The sequence below is a fragment of the Python bivittatus genome, unplaced genomic scaffold (assembly GCF_059951505.1).
Source record: "Python bivittatus isolate LINGU-HERP-01145 unplaced genomic scaffold, Pbiv_v1 ctg000480_np1212, whole genome shotgun sequence".
Classification (NCBI taxonomy): Eukaryota; Metazoa; Chordata; class Lepidosauria; order Squamata; family Pythonidae; genus Python; species Python bivittatus.
This window is the reverse complement of record NW_028277075.1, coordinates 45515698-45540205: the sequence shown is the minus strand read 5'-3', so window position 1 is coordinate 45540205 and position 24508 is coordinate 45515698. Positions and strand designations below refer to the sequence as shown.

The 24508-nt window shown below is 37.5% G+C and overlaps 1 protein-coding gene across 4 annotated transcripts in view; it reads right to left on the bottom strand.

Moving 5' to 3' along the window:
- The window catches only part of ANO5 (anoctamin 5), a 75091-nt gene extending 54340 nt beyond the window's left edge, over positions 1 to 20751 (bottom strand). For all 4 annotated transcript variants that reach the window (XM_088145839.1, XM_088145835.1, XM_088145836.1 and 1 more), the window contains exons 1-2: positions 20620 to 20751; positions 3640 to 3710 (exon numbers count right to left, since the gene is read on the bottom strand). In XM_088145839.1, coding sequence (XP_088001965.1) covers positions 3640 to 3710; positions 20620 to 20680 — 132 coding nt within the window. In that variant the 5' untranslated portion in view covers positions 20681 to 20751. The remainder of the gene's footprint in view (positions 1 to 3639; positions 3711 to 20619) is intronic.
- Between the last annotated feature and the right edge of the window lie 3757 nt (positions 20752 to 24508).

The window sequence follows — 24508 nt, the reverse complement described above, 5'->3', positions numbered from 1 at the left end:
CTTCCCTGCCTCCCATCTCTATTCTTCTTTTGCTCCTCTTTTCCATCTTTTACTTGCTACGAGCACTGACTTGCTTCCCTATGCTGCTTCCCCCCCCCCCTTCTGTAGATTCCCCTCACTGGAACATTACCAGACACTTTTTTCTGTTGTTCTTGTTATCCAGAATATCCACTTTCTGGATGCCATTATACTCTTTTCTAGGCATGAAACAGTTTAAATATTTTTTTCTCTCAATTTTACTAGAAAAATAAAATATGAATAGAGGAAATAAATATTTATCTTAAACCTTAAGGGTTGTATACTGGGAGAAACTAAATTATTAACATGTAAAACAGCCCTGTTCACTATAATTTTAAATGGACTTGCTCACTTTTGGAGCATAACCCTTGTCATGCTGCTCAAAGGTGAGTTCTGACTTACAATGTTGTGCATCCTGGATTTAAACTGGGAGTTTATGGAGTTAGCAAGACTCCATACCCTTTGTAACACCATTACATGCTGTTTACTTAACAACAACACAGGTAGTCCTTCAGTTATGAACATTTATTCAGCAACCATCTGAAGTTACGGCAGCACTGAATAAATGGTAGTTACAACTGGTCCTCAAAGTTCTACCTGTTGCAGTGCCTCCACAGTGACCAAATCAAAATTGGGGCACTTGGCGATTGGCCCACATTTACAGTTGGTTGCAACATCCCATGGTCACATTCTCCTGCCCTGTGCAAACTGCCTCTGCTTCAACTCCTCCCCCCCATCTCTGCCATTTTGGCTGCCCTGCACTCCGCCACCTACCCTTGCTGCCCGCTGCCACTGCCACCCCCAGATGACCTTTGCTATCTTCTTCCTCCCACTATTGGCCTGTTGGAAGTGCCTGCAATTTCAGCGAGGGGTGAAGGTGAGCCCAGTGTCAACAGACCCTACCTGCAGGCCCAACAGCTTCCAATGCGAGCTGCAGAGCATGCACTGCACCTCCAGGAAGCCCTCATCCCTCCGCTTCCTCCAGTTCTGCCACCACCCTGAACAGTACCTTCTGCACAGCCACCACCTTTGCCTCTATGGCCTGTCCTGCTGTGCTTTCCATGGTCTGCAGGCTATTGCTCCTTGCGCCAGTGGCGGAAGACAGGACTCCTCCATCCACAGTGCCGCACTGCCTACTCTGCCAGCTCTGTCCTGCTGCCTTCTCCCTAGCTGGGCCTGGCAAGCTGCCTTCAGCAGATGAGGCTCTACTACCCTGCTGCACTCATCATGTGCATCCTGGGGCTGCGCCCTCACCCAGCTTCTGGATCCTGGGCCAGCAGCAGGAGGAAGAAGATGGCGAAGGGCAGCTGAGGGCAGCAGCGGTGGGGGCAGAGTACCAAATGGCCAAAAGAGCAGAGATGGGGGGAGATAGGTGGGTGGGGGGAGCTGAAGCTAAGGCAGTTCATGCAGGGCAGGGGAAATGTGAGGTCCTGGCCTAACAACCACAATCTGGACTACAGTCACTAAGCAGCACAGTCACGAGATGTTTTTCTTAATGACCATGTCACTTAGCAATGAAAATTCCACTTCCAATTAGGGTCATAACCTGAGGACTACCTGTCCTATTTTTTGAAAAATGTCCCAAATCTTGCATGGTCCCTATATTCTCTTAGGAAATTTCAAGACAGTAAGTATGAAGTCTGGTGAGATTTCAGACATTTAAAAAATCAATAATTATATATATTAAAAAGTATATATCTTTGATGGCTCACAACTGTACAAAATTGCATTGTGACTTCTAAGTCTGAAAAAGTTGTGAATCCCTGATTTAAGGAAACAAACTACATGTATAACCAGACTTCTCCATGCATATAATTTGCTATGTTAGTTATTTATATAAAAATGCATGTAGAATCAGAGGTGTTTAAAGTATTCCCACCTTCCCTTTTTTATCCACATTTAGATAAATATCATTTTTATCTTTTGATTTTTTTAGAATTATATAATTCATGTTATCATATTCTAGTCGATAACTCCTTCCATTCATTCATTGCATTTCCCACAGCCCTGAATGTAAACTATGAGCACAAGCAAGTGTGCAAATCAAAGCAATTTTTATTAAGTGGTTCCAAATGAAACAGTACATTTTAATCTCTTGGCTTGGTAAGGAATGTATACTATGGGAAAGAGATTGCTTGGCTAATATGGTGATTAATGTAAGACAAGTCAGGCCTCTTCAAAAGTTTATCCCCTTCCATATGTAAATTCCACATCAGGATATGGAATTAAATTTGTAAAGAGAATCAGATCAAGACAGATGACAGAAGTATGCTATTTGCAGAAGACAATATTGGCAAGTATTTTTCTCTTTTACTTACTTGCCTTCAAGATCAGATCAACTTTCATTTCAGACTTTATGTAAAGGAAGTTAAGAAATGCATGTCATACTTCCATTTTCATAGTTGGAAATTCAAATAGATTTAGGTTGACTTAAAAAGCAGTCCTATTATTGAAAGTTCGGGAAAGTTAAGATATCCTAGAGGTTGCTTTCTGTTGAGGGAGAAGAGTTGAGGCTAAGCTTCCAATTATATTTGCATGGGGAGAAGGCTACCATTAATTATTATCTCACTAGCTCTTATAAGGGGAATCATCTGAAATGAGAGGTTCCAGAGACACGTATGAACAGGAACTGAACACACAAGAACAAGTTTCTCCATTCTCTAGTTTAGTTCAGATAGTCTGGAGCAGAAAAAAGAAAAATCTTTTCTATTATTTAGGTGAGGTTGCCTGTTTGTTTTTAATATATCTGATAGGTGAGGGAAAGGAAGTTATGGGACTAATCTAATGATCCTCTGAAAATAACAGGAATAAAGGAGAATTAATATAACTGGTACTATTTTAACTAGCTAAAAAAAGTGTGTTTAATACACACTTACATGAATGACTTAACCTGCAAGGAAAATAAATTAATTCAAATTAATGGTAAGAATGGGAAAATGAACATGAGTTACATACATTCCCAAACTGAAAAAACATTTTCATTAGCAAAATAAATGTGGAAAATAAATGCAATATTTCAAATGGTTAGCAATGAAATAGCTGAACAACGTTACAGATTCTCCAACTCTCATTAATAATGCTTTTAAAGTAGGACTTAGTACTGCAGAACTCATTCTGGAATAAAATTTAGATCCCTTATTGGATAACCGACAATTAACATGTTGTTGTTTTCAATCTGGTACACATGTACAATTTCATTCTGACAAACCATGATGATGATGATGATGATAAAATATATTTTAAAACAACCCTGCTCAATACAGTGTCCTCCAAATGTATTGGCTTGGAACTGAAGGAACTGAAATCTTTTTTGAAAAGCACCAGATTATGAATGGCTGCTTATCAGTGTGACTAGTGCTGCACTACAAACTGCTAATTGCATTTTGCTTGCAAGTCAACAAACTTAAATTCTGCAGGGGCACAGCCCAAAAGAAGTCATAATCTTATTAGTTTAAGTGCATATTTAAATAGTATTTTTAAAATAAACACTAACTTAAAAAACATACAATTATGGTTTGAAAGGATAAGGATTAGCAATGTTTTTGGTTATCTCAGGTAACTTCCATCAATATTAACCAATCTCATTTCATAAAGCCAATTATATCCACAATTAACTCTTACCTCAGAGTTGCCAGGAAATTCTGAATCTGCATTTGATGTATTTTCACACAAAGGCCCATTACTTTCTTCTCCTGAATAATATAGAAAAAAAGTATGTTTACTTCTTATGTTTCCTATTTTAAATATTGTTTTCATTTATTTATATAAGATACATAGGCACACGCAAAGGCCTTTGTTTTTAAATGCACTAAAATACTAAGCAAGCAAGCATCATCTACTTCTGCAGCATCACTCAAATAATGCAACAGTAAAACAGTGGATTGAATTTCAACCTTAATTTTAAGGTGACAATTTTCAAATGCCTATGAAAGCCCAAATGTCTACACACTTGCTATCTTTTATCTTTTACTGAATTTATTGTAATTTATTTGATTGTTGTGAGCCACCCACAGTCATTGGAAGTTGGGCAGCATACAAGTTTAATAAATTAGTATTATTATTAATATCAAAATGATTCTAACAAAAATGCTAGGTTAACGTCCCTGGTAGAAGTATTCTGCAACCAGAGGGCCATTACTGAGAAGCCATTCTCCCAAACAGCCAACAACTACTTCATCTTTACGACTGAAATGTGTACCTTCTATAGTTGCACAATTATAAAAACATCACTGGAAGAATAACTCTGCTTTCATTTCTGAAGATCAGTTCCAGATTTTAGCAACTATATCCTATGAGGGTTTTAGTTGTATATAAAAGATTAGTTAAAAGAAGTAAACTCTTAAAAGGTCTCTGTATTTATACTTAGAAATTCAATGGAAAGAAGGAAATATAACAATGTAACTAAATAATTAGTTGTTTATATTAAGTAACAAGTATTTTAAAAAGTCTGCAGAGATGCGTGGCTAACCAAGAAGCTACATGCTAACACAGTTTCGCTTACTCAAACTAATATCAATCAATTTATTATTACATTATTCATTATAATCAACATGCCACACGAATAGTCCTTAAAGAACCAATTAATGCATTCTAACCTAGAGTTGAGAGCCAGTTTAGTGTAGTGGTTATGGCACCAGGCTAGAAACCAGCAGATTGTGAGGTCTAGTCCTGCCTTACGCAAGAAGCCACCTGGGTGACTATGTCTTACTCTCTCTTAGCCCTAGGAAGAGGGCAGTGACAAACCACTTCTGAAAACAGTAACAAGACCAGGAGTTGTCAGGAGACTAGTCCAGGAGTTGTCAGGAGTCAAAACTGAATCAAAGACACACTCACAAAAAGAAAGAACTAGAATTACAATATATACATTACTAAATTAATTCAAACCAACTAGTATCAGGATTTATTGTTGCTTCATTAGATATGGACAATATGTTATATCCTTGAAAACCTTCCTGTATCTTTGAATGTATGAAAGAGTCTAAAATTCTGAAAACAGAGTTAGATTAAACTTCTATAGCGACCCCCTCCCTGTCATCAACAGTGTAGCTCATGGATGACTTCAACGACATTTATTTTCATTTTAGATTAACCTCAGTTTGCTCTGTCAGCCAGACTCAAATGGTAGTTAATTTTAACAGAATTGATGAAAACAAATTATGTCAAACTCTAGTTACTGAAGTTAGTTATTTCATATTGTTGAACTAGCTATTGTTTCAAATAGCCATAGCTACATTTATACAGAAACTGTGCCATGGCCAAGTTTATACAAAAACTGTGCCATGGCCAAGTTTATACAGAAACTGTGCCAAGTTTTACTTCCAAATTTTAATGGGACAATTTCAGGTCAACTTTAAAGGGTAGAGAGTTAAGGTGAGTATGTGGGTAGTGTGCCTGCTACTCCCATTCCTACCATAAAACTCCAAAACCTCATTCACACACACATGCACACACATCTTTTCCATGATGTAATTACACCACTGGTCTCCCAATGCTCTCCACATGATTCAGAGGCCAAATTCCAGTTCCTAATACTGCCCACCTCTGTGACTAGTTCATTAAAAATAAATAAATAAATAAATAAATAAATAAATAAATAAATAAAAAGTGGTTTTTAAACCTAATCAACAGGGAGGAGAAAGAGGAAGTTTGTTTTTGTTGTTTTGTTGCTTACTGCTATTTGCTATTGTTGTTTTTTAACCATATTAGATATAACCTGTAAGCTGTTCAGATCTCTGGAAATGGAACAGGATATAAGCTAAAGTACTCACATGTAGGAAGATAAGGCTGAGGCTGTAAGTCTCACCAGCTGACAATTGGTACTAATGGGATGGGGGCAGGTCTAAGCTGGGGAGTGGGGCTGTAACTTACAAATGTGGGGAATTTGCAGTGGGTCACCTGACAGACCTTTGGAAATCATCTATTGTCCATGGACCACACTTTGATAATAATTGCTATAAAGCAATAGAATAGGGTGAACCTGTAAATTGGAACAATTAAAAACAAGACATCCCTTTGCTGAATGGAAATTACTTGTGAGTACATAATACATTTATGGAAAATACTGCCTGCCTGCCTGCCTGCCTCTTCACCTTCCAACAGATGACAATGGCTATAGTGTATTCACAACCCTGCTTCTGAACAGTTCTGAGATTTTGGCAACTAAATGGCACGTCCTTAAATTACATATAAAGAGGGGAAATTCAATAAACAATAATAAAAGGTGATAATACAATATTATTATGTGTATTATTTCTACAACAAAATATGGTTTACATTGTTCTTTAGAAACTTTGTTAAATTGCATAGAACAAAAAAAAGCATTTTGGTTTCCCTCCTCTTGGAACTGCAGTCAGGCTAATGTCACAATAGTATTTCAAACCATACCATTCTAGCAGAAATAGCAGCTTATGGATGTGGTTTAGATGGGCAATAGCTCTCCAGTATTGCTTAACTTTTGGTTAGGTCTTCCTCTGCTTAAATCTTTATTTCTATTGCTTGTTTGGTTCTCAGTTCCCTTATTGACAACAAATCTCTTAACCTCCTTGCCTAGCTCAGTGTAGCTGAGTTTACACATCTCCTTAAACAATGGTTTATTGCAATTTATTAATTCATTATATTTTGTGAAGCATAGTTGATGGTTTAACATTTTCCAATGTTTATATGGTTTGTTAAAAAATGCATGAGTAAAGCAAACCATAGTTTTATATGATATGTGAATCCAACCTTCACTCCTAGCTAATGGATATGAACCATTAGACGGCGGTGTTTATTGTGAAAAGTTATTAATTACAGAGACATCATAAATTGGCCTATTCTGAATGGAAGTCCATTCTATTAGGATATATGTAATTGAGGCCGCTTCTGAAACTAAATCTCACTCTTGTTCCCTGTTCTCCCTGTCCCTTGTTCTCTTGTCTAAGGCAAATTCAGGAACATGTTTTATCAACATAGCTGATATGCCAACTGAATCCCTTTCAGAAAGATGTCCATCAAAAGATGGTACATGTGGTGATAACCTCTAGGCTTGAACACTATTATAGATTCTACAGGGGCTGCATTTCTGCCTAGTTTGGAAACTTCAGTTGGTATAAAGCCTGACAGGTTGATTTGGGGAAGAATGCCAAAAAAAAAAAAAAAAAAGTACACTGGTGCTTAAAGTTGGCTGCCAATTCATGTCTGGACAAATACCAAATGGTGGTCATTACTGCCTTACACAGATTAGGCCAGTGTTTTTCAAACATGGCAACTTTAATATGTGTGGACTTCAACTCCCAGAATCCCTCTGCCAGAATTCTGGGAGTTGAAGTCTACCCATCTTAAAGTTGCTAAGTTTGAAAAACACTGGCTTAGGCCATTCTACAGGTAGTCCTCGACTTACAACCACAACTGGATTTGGAACTTCCATCACTAAGTGATGTGGTTGTTAAGTGAGTCATGCCCGATTTTATGACTTTTTTTTTACCATGGTCGTTAAGTGAATCCCATGGCTGTTAAGCAAATCTGGCTTCCCCTACTGACTTTGTTTGTTGGAAGCCCCCAGGAAGGTTGCTAATGGCAACTACATGGCTCTGGGATGATGCAACTATCATAAATACATGCCAGCTATCAAGTGCCCAAATTTTGATCACATGACCACAGGGACGCTGTGACAGTCATAAGCGTGAGGATTGGTCATCACTCTTTCCAGTGCTGTTGTAACTTCAAACAGTCACTAAACGAATAGTTGTAAGTCAAGGACTATCTGTATTTGAGACAGCATGCCTCTTTCAATATGACCCTTCATCTTTACTGAGATCATCTGAGGAAATTAGCCTATAGTTGGCATAAGTTATATACCAGGGATTTGGGTTTGGGACTTCTCAGTTGCTGAACTAATTGTTTGGAATGCACTCCCTATTAGGTTTTTAAAAGGCTCTTAAAACACATTATTCTGATTAACTTATTAACTTATTAATAGTTTTACTTGTTTCATTTTGGTTTCAATTGCTATTTTAAGTGTTTCTAATGTCTGGTTTTAAATTTGTTCTCTTTATATATGACCAAGAGTTTTTACCAGCTAATACTATACAAGCAAAATAACAAACAAATAAGTATTAATGTGGAAATCACCTTTGTATTTCCTATTTTTAAAAATTCTAGTATACTTTAAATAAATAAAACTAACATTTAATTTATATCCTAGTTAAACTGGGAAAAGATCAAAGAAGCAACTTCCCCAAAATGAAGTGCTTCAGACGTATTTGGTTATGATTTCTACCTCCCTCAGCCACATAATCCTTCAGGATTGTGGGTGTTTGAATCCAACATATTTTATTTCTGAGGTTAGTTTTAAATTTAGAAATGTAATCTTTCTCTCCTTGAAATCATTGTGAAATCCCCTTTCCTATTTAATTTTGGGTTACACTCATGACAAATTAAGAACTGGCTGTTAGCTTTATCATAGCTTTGTTAGGCTTTTTTTTTTTTTTTTTTTTTAAGTATCCATTTTCTGCATATAGTTGTCAGACTTGCTCAACATTTGCTAACTATAGCTTCTTGGATCTCCTAACTTGTAGTTTAGAAAACATCTTTGAACAGCAAACCAGAGATCAGTGTGTAATTTTCAAAGCCAAACTAAGAAAAAGAAATTAAAGGCCAATGTTAAATTTATAGGCAGTAGCTGTCATAGGCAGTTTTAACATCTTGCCATATTCTTGATAATTCTGAAATGTTCCTGATACTAAAAAAGTTCTGCTGAGAAAAAATATATCATAACTTGGAATGCCAAATTATAAAATAGCACACCTATAGGATTCCAGGATTCCTTAAGAGTCCCAAAGAGCATATTCATATCAGAAATATTAGTTAACAAGGTAAAGCATTGATCAGATCAAGAAATTCCAAATAACACGGTAAGTCATGTAACATATTTCAGGATTTTACTCCAAGGTACCTGAGGTACTCTTTGTTTTCAATTCTCTCTTTTTGAAATTAGTCCTGAAAATCATTAAATTTGAAACATGCTTGGGAAAAGATTCTTCAACAATATATATTTTGAGACAGAAATGCAGAATCCTACACTACATGGGGAGAAAACCTTCCAAAGTTAAAATTTCAAAAGAAAAGTATTTATTTGATTTTTCATTCATCTTTCATTGGAAGCTTGTACTTTCAAAGTTTTAAGGAAAGCTTGATCTCACTTTCCAGTATTTCCATACATGCATGTATAAATTAATTATACATAATAATCATGTACCATCAAGTCAATGTCGATTCTTAACAACTATGTAGATTTTCTCCATGATAATCTGCCCCTAACTTTCAGGTTTTCCAATGTTGCACCCACTGCCACTGTAACTGAGTCTATCCAACTTGCATACATACATGTATACATACATTATATTTCTATTTAGACTGTGTGATACAACAATTCAACATAATTCACAACACAATAGAAGCACTGGAAGTAACCAAGACAGGATAACCATACAACCCTACATGCCAAGGCCATCAGCATACATTGTAACCTAGCCCTGGCTAACAGCCAATATACTCTACAGAGGATACTGATATGGGAAAATTAGAGAATATCCAGCACTGTGCAAACCATGGAGTTCTAAGAAAATATTACAATAGCGAAGACATTACTAGTGTTTAGCTGTCACAGGAGTCAGGAACTGATGGATCTAGCATATCTTCTAGAAATGAAAATGAAATAGGAATCATTTGGGGCAACAAAATAGCTCTATCCGCTGAATTCAAAATTGCCTCATCCCATCTCACACCTCCCTGTATGCCCCTTTCAGAAGTTTCTGCTAGCTAATATCAGCAAGAGAATGAACACCAACTATCTGCTTGGCAACGTGTGCTATAAAATTAAACCAAAAAACCACAACCTGAAGCCCTTTAAAAAAATTCCATATGCCCTCCCTTTAAGAAATTCCATATGAATAATATTCATGTTTTAATGTTGATATATTTTATGTTCTTAAATCATATGAAAGGACAACTTTATGCTCTGTGAATCTTTCTGTAACTGTAGTGATAAGGATGAAGGGGACGCGGTGGCGCAGCGGCTTAATGACGCTGAAAGTTGCTGGCCAGAAATGGTCAACGCTTCAGCGGTTCGAGTCCAGCCTTCGCGTTAACAGGGTGAGCTCCTGTTTCCTCCCCAGTTCCTGTCAACCCAACAGTTTGAAAACTCACGTGAGTAGATAAATGGGTACCCTCACTCCGGTGGGAGGAAAAATGCTGGCGGCGCCTTGCAAAAAGGAGTCGGGAGCAGTTGCTGGTAAGCGTGAAAAACCGTGCGCGCCCAAAAAGGGCGCGAAGCAACAGAAACCCTGCCTCCTGCGCACGCCAGCTGGGCTCTGCTCTAGGAAGGAGGCTCTGGCAAACCACTTCCGAAACAACTGCCTTGAAAACTGCAAGGACTCGTCCAAGCAGTCACTGCAGAGTCGGTAACGACTGAGCACAGATTAAAAAAAAAAAAAAAAAGTGATAAGGATATTACTCCATTCCATTCCCTCCTTGTAATGCAATCGAGTAAATAAGGGAAATGAACAATCTCTAATCAAATTACTGATGAGCACATACATCATTTTATCACCTCAGTCACTTGGTTAAAAAAATAATGTATTTAATTTCATATTTTCAATATGTATACACAGAGAGTGCTACTATGAGCTGGATACATGATAAACACGCAAACATAACGTAGGCATCATCCCAAGGGTAGGTTAATTATTCCATGAGAGATGTTCAACAAACCAAAAATACATTTCGTTAAGTACTACCCTGAGAATAGTCATTAGAGCTGTTCTTGCTTCAAAACTGATTCTGAAAAATCATTTTGAACCCAGCGCAAGTGTAAGACCTGTCAGGCTATTCATGAAATTAAAAATGCCCTAGATTTAAAAATCATATTAACTAATGAGTGGATTCCTTAAAATCTGATTTTCAGCTTGAAAAAGAAGCCTGAGGTTCTACACTCTTGTGAAGCGCTTATGAAAAATTTCTGAAATGCACACCACCCAAATGCTCAGTCTATTTCATGTTTACTGGGAGACTGTGGAAGGAATAAGTTAACACATATAACAATTGCCATCCTTAGAGAGGTCTATTATACCAGTTTCATTAACATGTGCAAAATGATTGGTATTACATAAGCTTCATGAAATGTTCATTCAGTTTTCTGGGTAGCCCTACGGAAGTGGTTTATGCCTGGTGACTGGAAACCCCTTATGGACTTTTTGCATAAAGCAGAAAAAAAAATAAACTCATGATCTATGGTTTTGATAATTAGATTGGATACATTATAGAAAGAAGAGAGTCATGATGTAACTTTAGAGAAAGAGGTAAATCTACAAGTGTACTTATAACTGCTGTAAAGATCAGAAGCCACTTTTTACTTTTTTCTTTCTTTTCTGTCTTTCTTCTACCTCTTTTTTTTTTTTGCACTTTAGTTTTCTCTTTTATTTCTTCTTTTTTTTTCCTTCTTGTCTATTTTAGTTTGTATTAATTTTTATGCCTGCAACACTCTCACCCGAGTTGATTCAGAAGAATATCAATAATTAAAGAATGGTTTTAATTCTTGAAATTGTTTGCTGCCCATAGTCACTTGGATTGAGATGGGCGGCTATAAAAATTGCATGCATGCATGCATGCATAATAAATCATGGTGGATGGTATTGAAAATCACTGAAAGGTCAAGGAGGGCTACCTCCATCCTGTGCCCCCCGTTGATTATCAACATGTACAATCAATGCTGTCTCAATACTGGTTCAATCCTACCTGAAACTGGACTGAAAGGGGTCTAGATAATCCACTTCCTCCAAGTCCCATTGGTTGGCAGACTGGCCACCTTCCCTAAGAAAGGAAGACTGGAAACCTAAACTGGATGAAAATTAGCAAGTTTTGTTGGATCCAGCAGTGGTTTCTTGAGGAGTCAGCAGACCATCATTTCTTTCACTTTCACTTCAGTTGTACCCTGCACTTCATTCCAGGGCCAGCAGGATCACCCCCTCTCTCAAGGAAACATTTCACATCACCTAGATCCAACGACACCATCCCACTTTATTCCACAGCCTTGGCATTCCTTGCTTCTCTCCAAGTTCTAACCAGGCCCAATCCTGTTCAGCTTCAGAGCCCAGACATGGTCTATCATCTGCTGAGCTGCTGAATGTAAAAACAGGTTAAGGGTTTTACATGGTACAGCCATTTAGGGGCAGGTTATTGAAGTTACTGGACCAAGCTAGCCATTTCTAAGGTGTAAAACTCTTCTTCAACATTAGCTTGACTTCTGCTGACCTTATATACACATCTGTGAAGTTATCTTTGCTATAGTACAGATACAGTTTCTACCGTCACATTCTGGGATTCTGTTCTACTTCCCCAACTCAGCCAACAGCTATGGAATTTCATAACAGTTTCCCATCCAAGTATTAACCAGGCCTGATACTTAGTTTCGAAATCCAACAAAATCAGCCAGCTGCTCCCTCCTGACGAAGAGAACAGAGCTACAGGTTTTAAAGTCACTACCAGGCTTTCGATATTGATGTTTATCTTAAGATCCCATCAGCCCAAACCATCAGCCCAAAATACAAAGTTGAAGATAAGTCTTTCATCAGTTGCATTTCACTGAAAGCCTTGCCCAAAAGGGAATACAGGAAGAAAAGAAGGAAAAGCTAGCTTTCCATGATACTATGTAAAATATTGACCACATTTCTGCTTGATGTGACACAACAGCACTGCTGGAAGGCAGGGTTTGGTTATAATTAACAATGAAAGGTTTCCTCTCCTTTTTCTGTAGGGGATTGCCTTTTGATCAAGTTAGCAGAGATGGAGATGATTATTTGCCTTCAATATTATATCCATGATTTCTGGGTATAAATTTATATGAGCAAGGTGAAACAGACACAGAAACATATACCAACAAATACAAAACATGATGAACTCTATCTTACAGAGAGGAAAGATTCCAAAGTGTTGGAAAGAGGCCAATAAAAAGAAGAATGAGAGTATGCCTCAATGTCTAGAATAACTCTGTATTTAAAAGTAAATCTGATGAAGAATTTAATTCCAAATGGAAACTATTCTTGTACTATAATCTTATACAAAAAGCATGCCACGTCCAAAATTCGGAGTTTAGGGTTTGTATTTTAATTCTATGTACAATTTGCAGCTATAATGTATTGTTTACCGTCTACAGTCTTTCTTAAACGACATGAATGGTGTTAACTAAACATTTTAGCTCAAATTCAACATTATAAAATGGATATAAAATTTCTTATAATATCATAAGCTTCCAATAATACCAGTTCTTTGTGATTTTAGATTTGTTGTTTATCTGCCTATTTCATCACCTGCATTTGATTCTTCTGTCTGTCTCATTTATTTCTCACATTCTTTCAAAAGTATGAAACATCAAATGGGGGAAAAAACCCTAGAGTGGGGGGGGGGAACCAAATACCAACAACTGACCCAAATTTGTCCCAATATAAAGACTTCTGCAGAAAAATTAATCAAGATTTTACACAATTTCTGCTATTCACAATTCCAATAATCTGGAATTTTCTGCTCCAGTTTTACTTTTGATTTAGCTCTAAATTTCAACATTTTGCTACAGTGGAATACAATATATTTTGCTCAAATTAGTTTTCATTGGTAGGTCCCTGGCTTCCTTGACCTTCCAAAATAACTATATGTCATCATGGAAAACAGGTGTTGACCTAGATTTAAAATGGAATCATTTATCAGCTTAATGTTTGATCTTGCTTGGCCCTGGGAAAGCTCAGCTAAAGCTGAAAAAATGGACTCTTGATAGCAATATTCAGAATTATTTAATTACAAAACCAACCCCATACATGGTAGGTCTGTTCAGAAGATTTTGCCCATGCTAACTATCTAGCCAATATTCTTTGCTTACATGACACATTAAAACATACATTAGCTAACCATATTTTAGCCTAGCATGTTACATATATACAGCCTTATGATTAATTTATGGATCAATGTATCATTAAAACCCCAAAAATTGAGCTGTATAAACCATAATTAAATTAATCATGACTTAACATATGCAAACACAGCCATAATCTGTGTAGAATTATTTGCTATTATGCACTCGTATCTCACTCCATTCCAACATGTCAAAGACAAGAAACAACATACTTGGGACGTGAGTTTCAGAACCTCTACCCTCCTGCTCACCTGAGGCAAGAAGAAATTCCATCTTTGTGCAGAGCTGAAAGGAAATAACTTAGAGGAATATCTGTGTGGTGCTATAACACAATTGCCTACAATACTTTTATTGGCCCTCAAGAGACTACTATACCATTCTAAAAAGCAGATGAACCATCAGAACCCTTTAGGTTAGTTTATCTTAGTCCTTCAATGATCTCTGACCTGGAATATGACTTATGTTGAATAACTGCAGTTTCATTTTTTAGTACAAGAGAGAAGAAGCGAGTGGCTGTGCTTCCTGGCTTTATAGAGATATACATAGAGTCACCTTTCCTAAATTTAAAGAGATATGCAAAGCAAATGTAACACCATTCCAAAGTTTCTTTTGGAGACAGGCAGTCATAATAAGCTAAGGAAGAGCCCATGTTTTTAACCAACAAACAGAAAAATAAAGAGTAGAGGGGTCAAGCTATACAACTTTTGAACATTTATCTGAACGGCTTCCCAAAAGCTTTACTACTTATTATTTACTACTTATTATTTACTATAAATAAATCACTACCATGTTTCATTGAGGCTGTCATTCAAAATGGACACTTTAAAAGGATGACAGATGGGGACTAGCTTGGAGAGATTACCATAAAACAATAGTTTCCATTTTTCAGACAGCCATGGAGAAAAACTTCTCCTCTATACATTCTACTACTCCCAAGCTGAGGGAATGTATATCTCTATGCAGTTACGTGACTGGGAGACTATAGTTCCATGCATTAGTATATACAAGTGTTGTGAATATGCATGGGGGTGGGATGGGGTAAAAAAGGCAAATTACAAAATGTGTGTTGTGATGTGAACTCTATCCCTTTTCTACTGGCATACCTTGGCAAAGAAGGGTCAGAGAATGTCTCTGGTGTTTACTGGTATGATGCTTGTTTTGTACTTTAACAAAATCTTGACTTGTTGTGGATGCCTCTGGTGTTTACTGGCATGATAGAAAGAAAAGTTTTGTTTGATATTAATTGGCTCCAACATCATCAGAATAATTTAATGCATCTTCAAAGTATAAAATAAACATTACAAAAGCAGAAGGCCAAAGCTTCTAGAAAAAAAAAATTCAATTTGTTCAGACATAATCTGCTTCATCTCTTGAACAAAGAGTTTGGAGACAAAACATGACCTCTTTACTGTTGATAGGAAAAGGACAAGGAAATTACTATTACAGTTTTCCTAAAGGAAGGGTAGTTAAGTGCAACACAAAATTAAATGTAATGATTTTTTTTTCTTTTACAGAACATGCTTAATAAAAGCTTTTAGAATTCCATCAGCTATGCACTTTGTAAATATTAACCTTTCCCTTAGTCATAGAGAAATAATTCCATTACAGACTGCTTCAGGAAAATGACTTGGAGATGCTATAAATACTTTAGATGATGTTTTTAAGAAGTGAAATGCTTCTCAAATCATCCTACAATCAGTGCAGAAAATACATTTTCCAGTGCAATGACAGTAACATATTTTTACTTTCAGCTTATGCTGGATCATCTCATCCAACTTATAAGGGAACTAACAACTGTGGATACATAACAAGAAAGGAGGAACTTTTTAAAGCCTTCCTTCCTTCTCATTTAAAACTGATGATTGGCATACACCAAAAGCAGAAGTGTACCCACAAATGCTCTATTCATTCTTCTACCAACTCAGCTGCTTCTGTAGGTGTCTATCAGCAACAACAAGTTGCCTTTATCACTTAATTTTCCCCATTATATACATGGCCTCTGAAGAACAGAGTGACTTTTTTTCCTCTTCACTATTCCATATTTCAAACTTAAATATAAATATACACACACATTTTGTAGGCTGTTGAATTTGGCTGATCGGAGTAAAAGTGTGAACTTCATAGGCAGAAAAAAGAAATTTCAGTACCAAAATTATCTTGTTCACTGCACAGGCAAATAGCATATGCTGATTGCCTAACAGAAGAACACCTAGTATAACTTTACCTTTAAAATATTTATATCATCCTTTTCATCATATGACAAGTATGATATAAATATTAGACAACTTAAAAAGCTAAGATGAAAGAAAACACACACCCACACCCACACCCATACATGCAATCAATATAACAATACATTTACAAAACCTACAATAAAAAATAACATGAAACATAATAAAATGAAAAGCCAGAAAAGGTGGGGAAAGTATATCCCAGGAAGACTGCAAATAATTACAGGAGGAAAGCAACAAAGTTGGCTTTTAAAAAACAGAGGATTTCCTGAACAGGAATGTTTTAATACTGAAGTGGGAGACCAAACAAGGAAATGCTAGGCAAACCTCCCTAAATAGAAAATTCCAATATCCAGAGAAAGCTGCAAAGAAGGTTCTTTCCCTTGACCAAGCAAACATGACTTTGGGACTCACAAGAAAACCCCTACAGATTATCCTAATAGTAAGCGGGCTCATCCAGGATGAACTGTGATAAATGATATACAGCTAAAAAAGTCAAAGTGACTCTGAAATATGTAGAAGGCCAGCATGCTGATACACTGTCAATACTGAGTTGTAATTAACTTGGATATCCAGTAGGGAAACCAGGATCAGAAGGAACCTCCCAACAACATGCCCTTGTTTTTAAAGGAGTCCAATCTTTTCTAGCATGAGCTTAAGCCATAACTTTTAAACTAGTGTTCAAATACACAGCTACCTTGCATAGATTATTAGCTTCACTTCACTTATTAGCTGTCATCTTGCTCATCAGTAATACTGTAATATGTGCAGGATTTCCCAAGATTCTCTGGAATCTGATTATAGATGACACCTAGCTGTTTCTTTACTAACTAGTTGCATTAATTTCAAATTTCCATATAGCCTTTCCCAATGGCAGTGACTTTTTTCCATTATAAAAAAGCAACTATACCCTTATACTAATGCATGCGCAATAAAATACCTGGACCAGGCAATTATTGGTGTGAAGTGAATTGCAAACAATAACTAAAGCAGCAATTTCTATGATCATTGCAGTATTTTCCATGTACAGGTGATCCTCACTTAACAACCACTCTCTTAGCGACCATTCAAATTACAAAGGAGCTGAATGAGTGGTACTTATGCCCAACTTGCAATTACGATGTTGTAGCATTCTGCAGCCCCATGATCACCATTTGCAACCTTCTTTGCTGGCTTCCTACAAGTTAAGTCAGTGGGGCAGCCAACAGGAGGTTGTAAATGGTGACCATGTGATGTCGTGCTTAACAGCAACTGGAATGCCAGAATTCCTGCTGTTAAGTGGCATGACCATGTGGGATCATGCTTTACAACCACATCACTTAGCAATGAAAATTACGGTCCCAATTACCATCATTAAGTGAGAACTACCTGTAGTAAATACATGGAAAATACATTAATAGAAAATACTGCAATAGCCAGTATTATATTATTATAATGTAGTAGATAGTTTGAGAACAGCTTGGGGATGCTTCAGTTCAGTGGAATATGACTAGTTTGATGCAACAGAATAGCATGGCTCTGGATCTAGAGATCATGTTACACTGATCCAAAACACATGGATACATTTTCATTTTGGTATGATAACAGTATGAAGTGAACTGCTGAACTTTGAAGTGACAGCTGAACTTTCAAGAAGCAGGAAAGAATGAATATTGATGCTTTTGAACTTTGGTGTTGGAGAAGACTCCTGAGAATATCATGGACAGCCAAGAAAACAAACAAATGAATCATCAAACAAATCAACTCAAGAGTTCTCACACTGACCAGGCTGAAATTATCATACTTCAGTCACATTATACGAAGATCTATCCCTCTTGAGAAGTCCATAATGCTGGGAAAGGTGGAAAGGAAGAGAAGAGGAGGATGCCCAGATGCAAGATGGTTGGAGTTGATTACAACAGCAATGTGTGGACCATTGGAAGACCTGAAGGACTAGATTAGGGACAGATCATCAGGGAGAAAATCCACCTATGTGGTCACTAAGAGTTGACACAACTTGATGGCAATCAATTTCTTACATAGCCAAAATGATGTTATACTTTAGTTACTCATATCTGATTACCTAGGCAAATAAACCTAATACCTTAAAGCAATACCTTCATACCTTAGGGCAATATGCACACCTATTTTGCATAAAGCCCATTGTTTTGCAACCACATAGTTGTAATTTATTTTCATGTTTTATCTTAAATATAAAACATGAAATTTGACAATGACATTAGGCCTGAATTGTGCACATCATGGGTTTGAATTTTAAACTATTTTTATCTCAGAAAGACCACGTATGCACCAAGGAATCACTGAGAGATAAAGAAATCCAAGTGATTAAAATAAGATGCTGGAGGTAAAGTCTCCTCTGAGTCAAACTCAAAACCTGGAGATTATTTTATATTTTATTTGTTCAATTTATATCCTGTCTTTCCTTTTGGAGCTCAAGGTAGCATACGTAGCACTTCCTTCTCCAACTTCTTCCCCACAATGACTCTGTGAGGTAGGTTGAACAGAAAGTGGTAGACCAAAATCACTCAGTGGACTTCTAGGACTGAGGATGGACTAAAAGCCTAGTTTAACCACTACATCAAACTGACTTCATGGACATGTCCATACAGTTTTCTTGGCAACAGTATGAAAGTGGTTTGATATAACTCTGTTCCAGAATGTTTTTACAACTTCGTACTTAGTCTACAGCTCTGGTATAGTTTGTTTCCAATCCAAATAGTTAGCTTCAGAGCTCAGATACAGTCAACCATCTGTTGAGCTACTATATGTGAAAACAGGTTAAGGCTTTTACATGGTACAGCCACCTAGGAGGAGGTTATTGAAGTCACTAATCCAAGCTGGCCATTTTTAAGGTGTTCTATTATATGTACAGTGCTACCATTCTGCTTTCCTCTCTACCAGAGTTAGGTAACCTGTCCTTTCCAAATGCTTTGGATTTCTAATAACTACAATTGGCATGGGCAGTTGTTGTAGTTCAATACAACTCTTGGACAACAGGTAATCTACCCCTGCTCCATCATCTTCTCATATAACACCTTTAGTACCTGAAAATACAATTTGCTTTAATATCCATTTCATTACCTGTGAAAGTGTCCTCTTTACAATCTAACTGCTCAGTGCAAAAAGATGATGCTACAGTATGTGGATTAAATCAAAATCTGAGAAAGTATTACTAACCAGTCCAACTGTAGTTCTTGGATTTAAGATTGAAACACTCAATGTGCTTCTTGGACACTAACAAAAAGTTTAATAATCCGAGTATTCCCAATTAACATTGTCTAGGAAAAGAGGTACCATACAGCTGATACTGTAGTCCTAGCCTAAGGCAGATAGATGACTTGTTCCTGCATTATCTTTCTCCAGTGAGGACATCATAGAAGACCAATAGGAGAAAATGTGCAAAAAGGCCACAACAAAAACAAAAGGTTAGCATCTAGGGAGGAAGAGGAACATAAGGCCGTCAAGTTGAAGGTCTAAAATAACTTCTGATGCCAACAGGTGAAATGGCCATTTGAAATATTCTTGGGAAAGATAGGAGAAAGCCTTTTTCCCAATTTCATTAAGGGTTTTTTTCATCATTTTATTTCTTCCTCACAATAGCATATCTCTCATGACTCATGATTTAATGCTTTTCATTTAAAAGGGACTGGACAAACCCTAGGCCCAAATTAAATCCACTTATGAGGGACATCTTTTTGTCTCAAAATCAACAACGACAAAACCCAAACCTATTTTTTTCTGGTGCAATCTATTTTTTTTTCCCTAGCTGTTTTTCACCGCTCTAAAATCACTGAATGCCCATAGAATTCAGACCTACTTCACTTTCCATTATTTCTACTAAACAGAAAGCAGGTATACAGTACTATCTGTCCTTCAACGATCTATTTACACGTGTATGGGTGTGCATTCTTGTAGAACAATGCAGGAACGATCATCTGAAGCGGCATTTTTGAAGTGAAATCGCCCCTTGCAAATGCCAACATTTTAGGAGGGTGCCGCCCTCCCGCCATGGCCTCCTGGGAATCCTTGCTTTTGTTCGTATTGACTCCAGAATCGGAAGTTCACCGATCTTCTTCCCCACCACGGCGGTCGGCTGGAAAAAGCACGCCTTAGAGCAAATACTTTTTTAGCAAACATCGAACGGCAGCATTAACAATCCTGGCCGGGACTGGGCTACGCCATCGCCCTACCCAACCCGGATCCTGCCGCTTGGTTAGCACCGTTATCTCCGAACCGAGAAGGCCCCAAGCCTTCAGCACCGGGACAGGGAGAAGAAGTGGAAACGGCGGGGCTGAGGAAGCCCGGAGATTCCCAAGCACTGGCTGAACAGCTGCCGCGGCGAGGTGAAAGGACAGGAGAGTTTCTTCTTGGGCAACCTTCTTGCAAATTAGGGAGCAACGAAATCGCCCGCCCTCCTCTTGGCCTACTCACCGTCGTTGGTCTGCCCCATCTCGATGAGTGTCTCCTCATTCTTCTTCCCCACGCGGTTCATGGCTGCTTGAAAGAGGCTGGCTGGAAGGTTAGCAAACCAGCCCGCAATCCAGATCCAGACTGGAAAGAAATGGAGAGCGGGCCAGACTGGCCGGGCGCGAGCGCACCACCCCTTCCTTTGTCAATTCCTCCGCCTCTTGCTTATCTCTCTTCCCTGGAAACTCGGGGAAAGGAGCATAATTAGTCTCTGTCACACAAACCGAAGGCACTGTGAAGGAGATGGGGGTGGGCGGTGAGGGGAGGATGGCTCAGAGTTTTTAAAGGGGAGGACCTAAAGACTGAGCAGGGAAGTCAAGGAAAAGGCTACAACTGAGTGAGTCAGGGTCTGCGTGCGCGCCCTGCCAATGTTCAGTGTCGGATTACCCGTGTAGTTTGCGTCACGGTGGGGACAGGGGGGAGGGCGAGAAGAAAGAGGCACCAAGGCTCGGCGTTTTGTTCACGCCGTCTTGCTCTCCTCCTCCCCCCCCCTTTCTTCTCCCTGTCTGATCTCCACCCTCCTCCTCGTGAGTCTTTGGGTGCTGATGCTGCTTTGTGGGTGGAACTCTTTTTTTTCAGCCGGTTCATTCCACATCTACATTGCAAAGAGTATTCAAAAGAGTTGAGCAGTGGCTGGTTTTCCAGTTCTGCTTCCCTCAATTCTTTCTGCTTCTCAAAGAGGAGGGTTTTTATTTGCTGTCACATGGCTCTTTCCAAATTGTATTATTATTAGTTCATTCTTATTAATCGACAGTGACGACTTAACAAAGGAATAGAAGGTGGCATAAAAATTGTTTTGGGCTAGTCACTGTTTTTCTTGTTTAGCCCACCTCACAGGAGAAAGAGTGGTTATGAGAAGCAGATGGAATATGAGATCTTGCCAGTTAGAAATTGCAATATGCTAAAAATCATTGTGTGTATTAAGGCCTTCTGAGATAGTCTGAAACTTTTTGATGTATGTGAGTCCAGCAGTTTTGGACTCTATACTGTTGGTGTGGTTCCATTATTCTAAAACAGCAACCTTGAAATCTGTATCTGAGTGTCCTGGGAAGTTAAAATGCTCTGATATTACAGGTACTTTGGCCTTGTTCTGAGTCATGAGGTTAGTAAACTTGATTTAAGATATGACCTTATTACCTTTACAATAGCTTCCCAGGGATCATTGGATAAATTGCTTTTCCCTCTTCAGAGCTGGAATGAGGGATTGGCCAGGGAATAAGAAGTAAGGCCCCCATAACTCTCTCCCATGCTGCAAATTTCTAATTAAGCATACTTTGGTTTTTACTGCTATTATATTATATATTTATCTGTGATGAAAGTACTTGCTATTTTTTCCCTTCAGAAACAAGAATATGGAGATGTGACATATTTAAGATTGATTGCTATAGAGAGCCACAAATGTGACCTTGGAGAAACTATGATGGCAGTTAGAAAAACATGAAAGACAGGAAGAGAACATTAGAAAGAAACTTACATTGACTCTGCCTTAACTCTCTTGGTCATAAAAGGAGGAGGGAAAACTCAGGCTTTCGAGATTCTGTTACTATAGCCTATATCAATAAATATCTTGAGGAGTCAGTTTCCTGACCTGGCTTACCTTAAGGGGCTGACACTTGTTACAACAAAAGCATAACATGTTATAAATAGCATAAGATAGCATAAACCATCTGCTATCATGCAAATATATTTAGTTCCAAAAGGTTCATATATGTAACTCTGAAAGGTATAACATAAAACTCAGCTAGGAGAATCTTCAATAAACAAATAAGCTAGTCGTTCAGACTGGCCCTATTTATATTTCCCAGATCAGTATCATTTGTAACTACTATTTGAAACAAAGGAGAAATTGAATAAGAAAAAGGTAAACAAAATTGTTTGACAACTTCAATTCAAAGCATGATGAAATATGGCTGGTATTAGAAAATGTTAATTATTAAATGAAGTGATAAAACAGTATGGGTCATTATAAATGTCCTACAAGCCAAACAGATAATTTAAAACACTATAATTTTCTGACTGCTTTAAGAGCATTGTGTAACATTTATGTAAGTTTCAGTTCCAAAAGACTGCATCATTTGAGTTGTGAACACACATCACAACAAGTCCAAACAAAGTGAGAAGATAAAGATCTAGTTACTTGGAAGATCTTCAGAGGAAAAAGAAAGATCCGATATTGTGGCTGTTTATTTCATAGAAGTATGTAGAGTGATTAGCCAGAACCTTTTAAAAATATAACTAGTCCACAGTGTTCATGAACTCTGGTCATAGGTTATTAACAATATATAAGAATGTGGTAAGTGGTTCCTTGGATCCAATCAAGGTTCTTCTCAAGGCTACCATTATGTGGCGAGCAACAGCTTATGAGATGCATCTTGAAAACTTATAAGCAGAATATGGTGCAATATGTAGCCCCTCTGTCTCTGATGTCAGTTATCTCTGAATTTAAAGTTTTCTACAGCTGCCTGTAGATCTGTGGGTGATGTCTACTGAACCTTCAAATATTTCAGATAACCAATCATTTGACAATACACTCCCAATTTGTCCTAAATTATACAGCTGAAATGAAGAAAATTTGTGTTGTTTTTTTATGGAAGGACTACGAACTCCATTCATACTGGGTAGTTGAAACAATTTCCTCGGTTCATTTGCATAGCATTAATTAAATAATTTAATGTATTCAATGTATTCTACAGCTGTATGATTTTAAAAAAATGATTTTGAATGTGTATCTTTTGCAGCAGATGTAGTCAGTGGAAACTAGCTTCTGGTAACAACAACAACAACAACAACAACAGATCGTGGATTGTTCAAAATAGAAGTCTGCTCAACTATGGCCTGGAAGATTCATGCAACAATCACAGCCTACTTGGGGATGAACTTCTATTTCAATAAATTTTGGTATCCAATTATTTCCCAGTGGCCCTTTTCTCTCCACATATCCTCAGCTACAGTCCATTTATAATCCTGTTATTCCCATGTATATAACTCAGTTAATTTGCAACAGAACATCACAATTTTCTGACACCAGGAAGTTTAACAATAGGAGGTCATATATATGAAAAGAATTCTGCCATAATTTTTTCCAAATCTCTTATCCTTCTGTTTCCTACCTGTAAATAAATGGTTGTATTCAATGTGCAGCTGTGGTGGCCAGTTGTGAGCTAAAATCTCTTGATTATAATAACTCAGATATGAATATGTTATGGAGATCATCCACTATATGGCTTATAGGATGAAACAGTTGATAAGATACATTTCAGCCACTGTTTTATTTCTGGCTTTGTCCCAAATCATAATCTTGCACTTCATCCTGGTGAGTAGACCTCTGAAGATGAAAGATAATTACACACTTAAGTTTGTTAAGAACTGTTGTACTGTTTCGTGCTAAAGGTTAGCACCAAATCTACAGTAGTTATGGGGTTTACCAAAGCTAAGGACCAAAAAAAGACAGTCAATCTGCTTACTTTGTGAAGTATTAAATGCTACTATTAATATCAAAAGGAAGATACAGGAAGAAGACTAGTTAATTGCTTGCAATTCTCTGAGTTATATTTTATAAGCCATTTTTAAAAAAATCTATTCATGCCTTAAATGTATTGGATTCTTCTGTTGACACAGTAACTAAAAAGAATGACAGGACCCCACAAAACATAGGCCAAGAATGCCAGTAGATGCATTGGCTGTGCTGGCCTACTAATTATAGGCTACTCACTCGTGACTCTACCCAGTAAATTCTGCAAGGAAGCTGCATGGTTATTCTGTGTATAATTTGTCTAACCTTCTACAATTGTTTTTTTATATATATATATTTATCCAAATAAGTAGACTGCTGCTTGTGGTTTTCCCCATTATA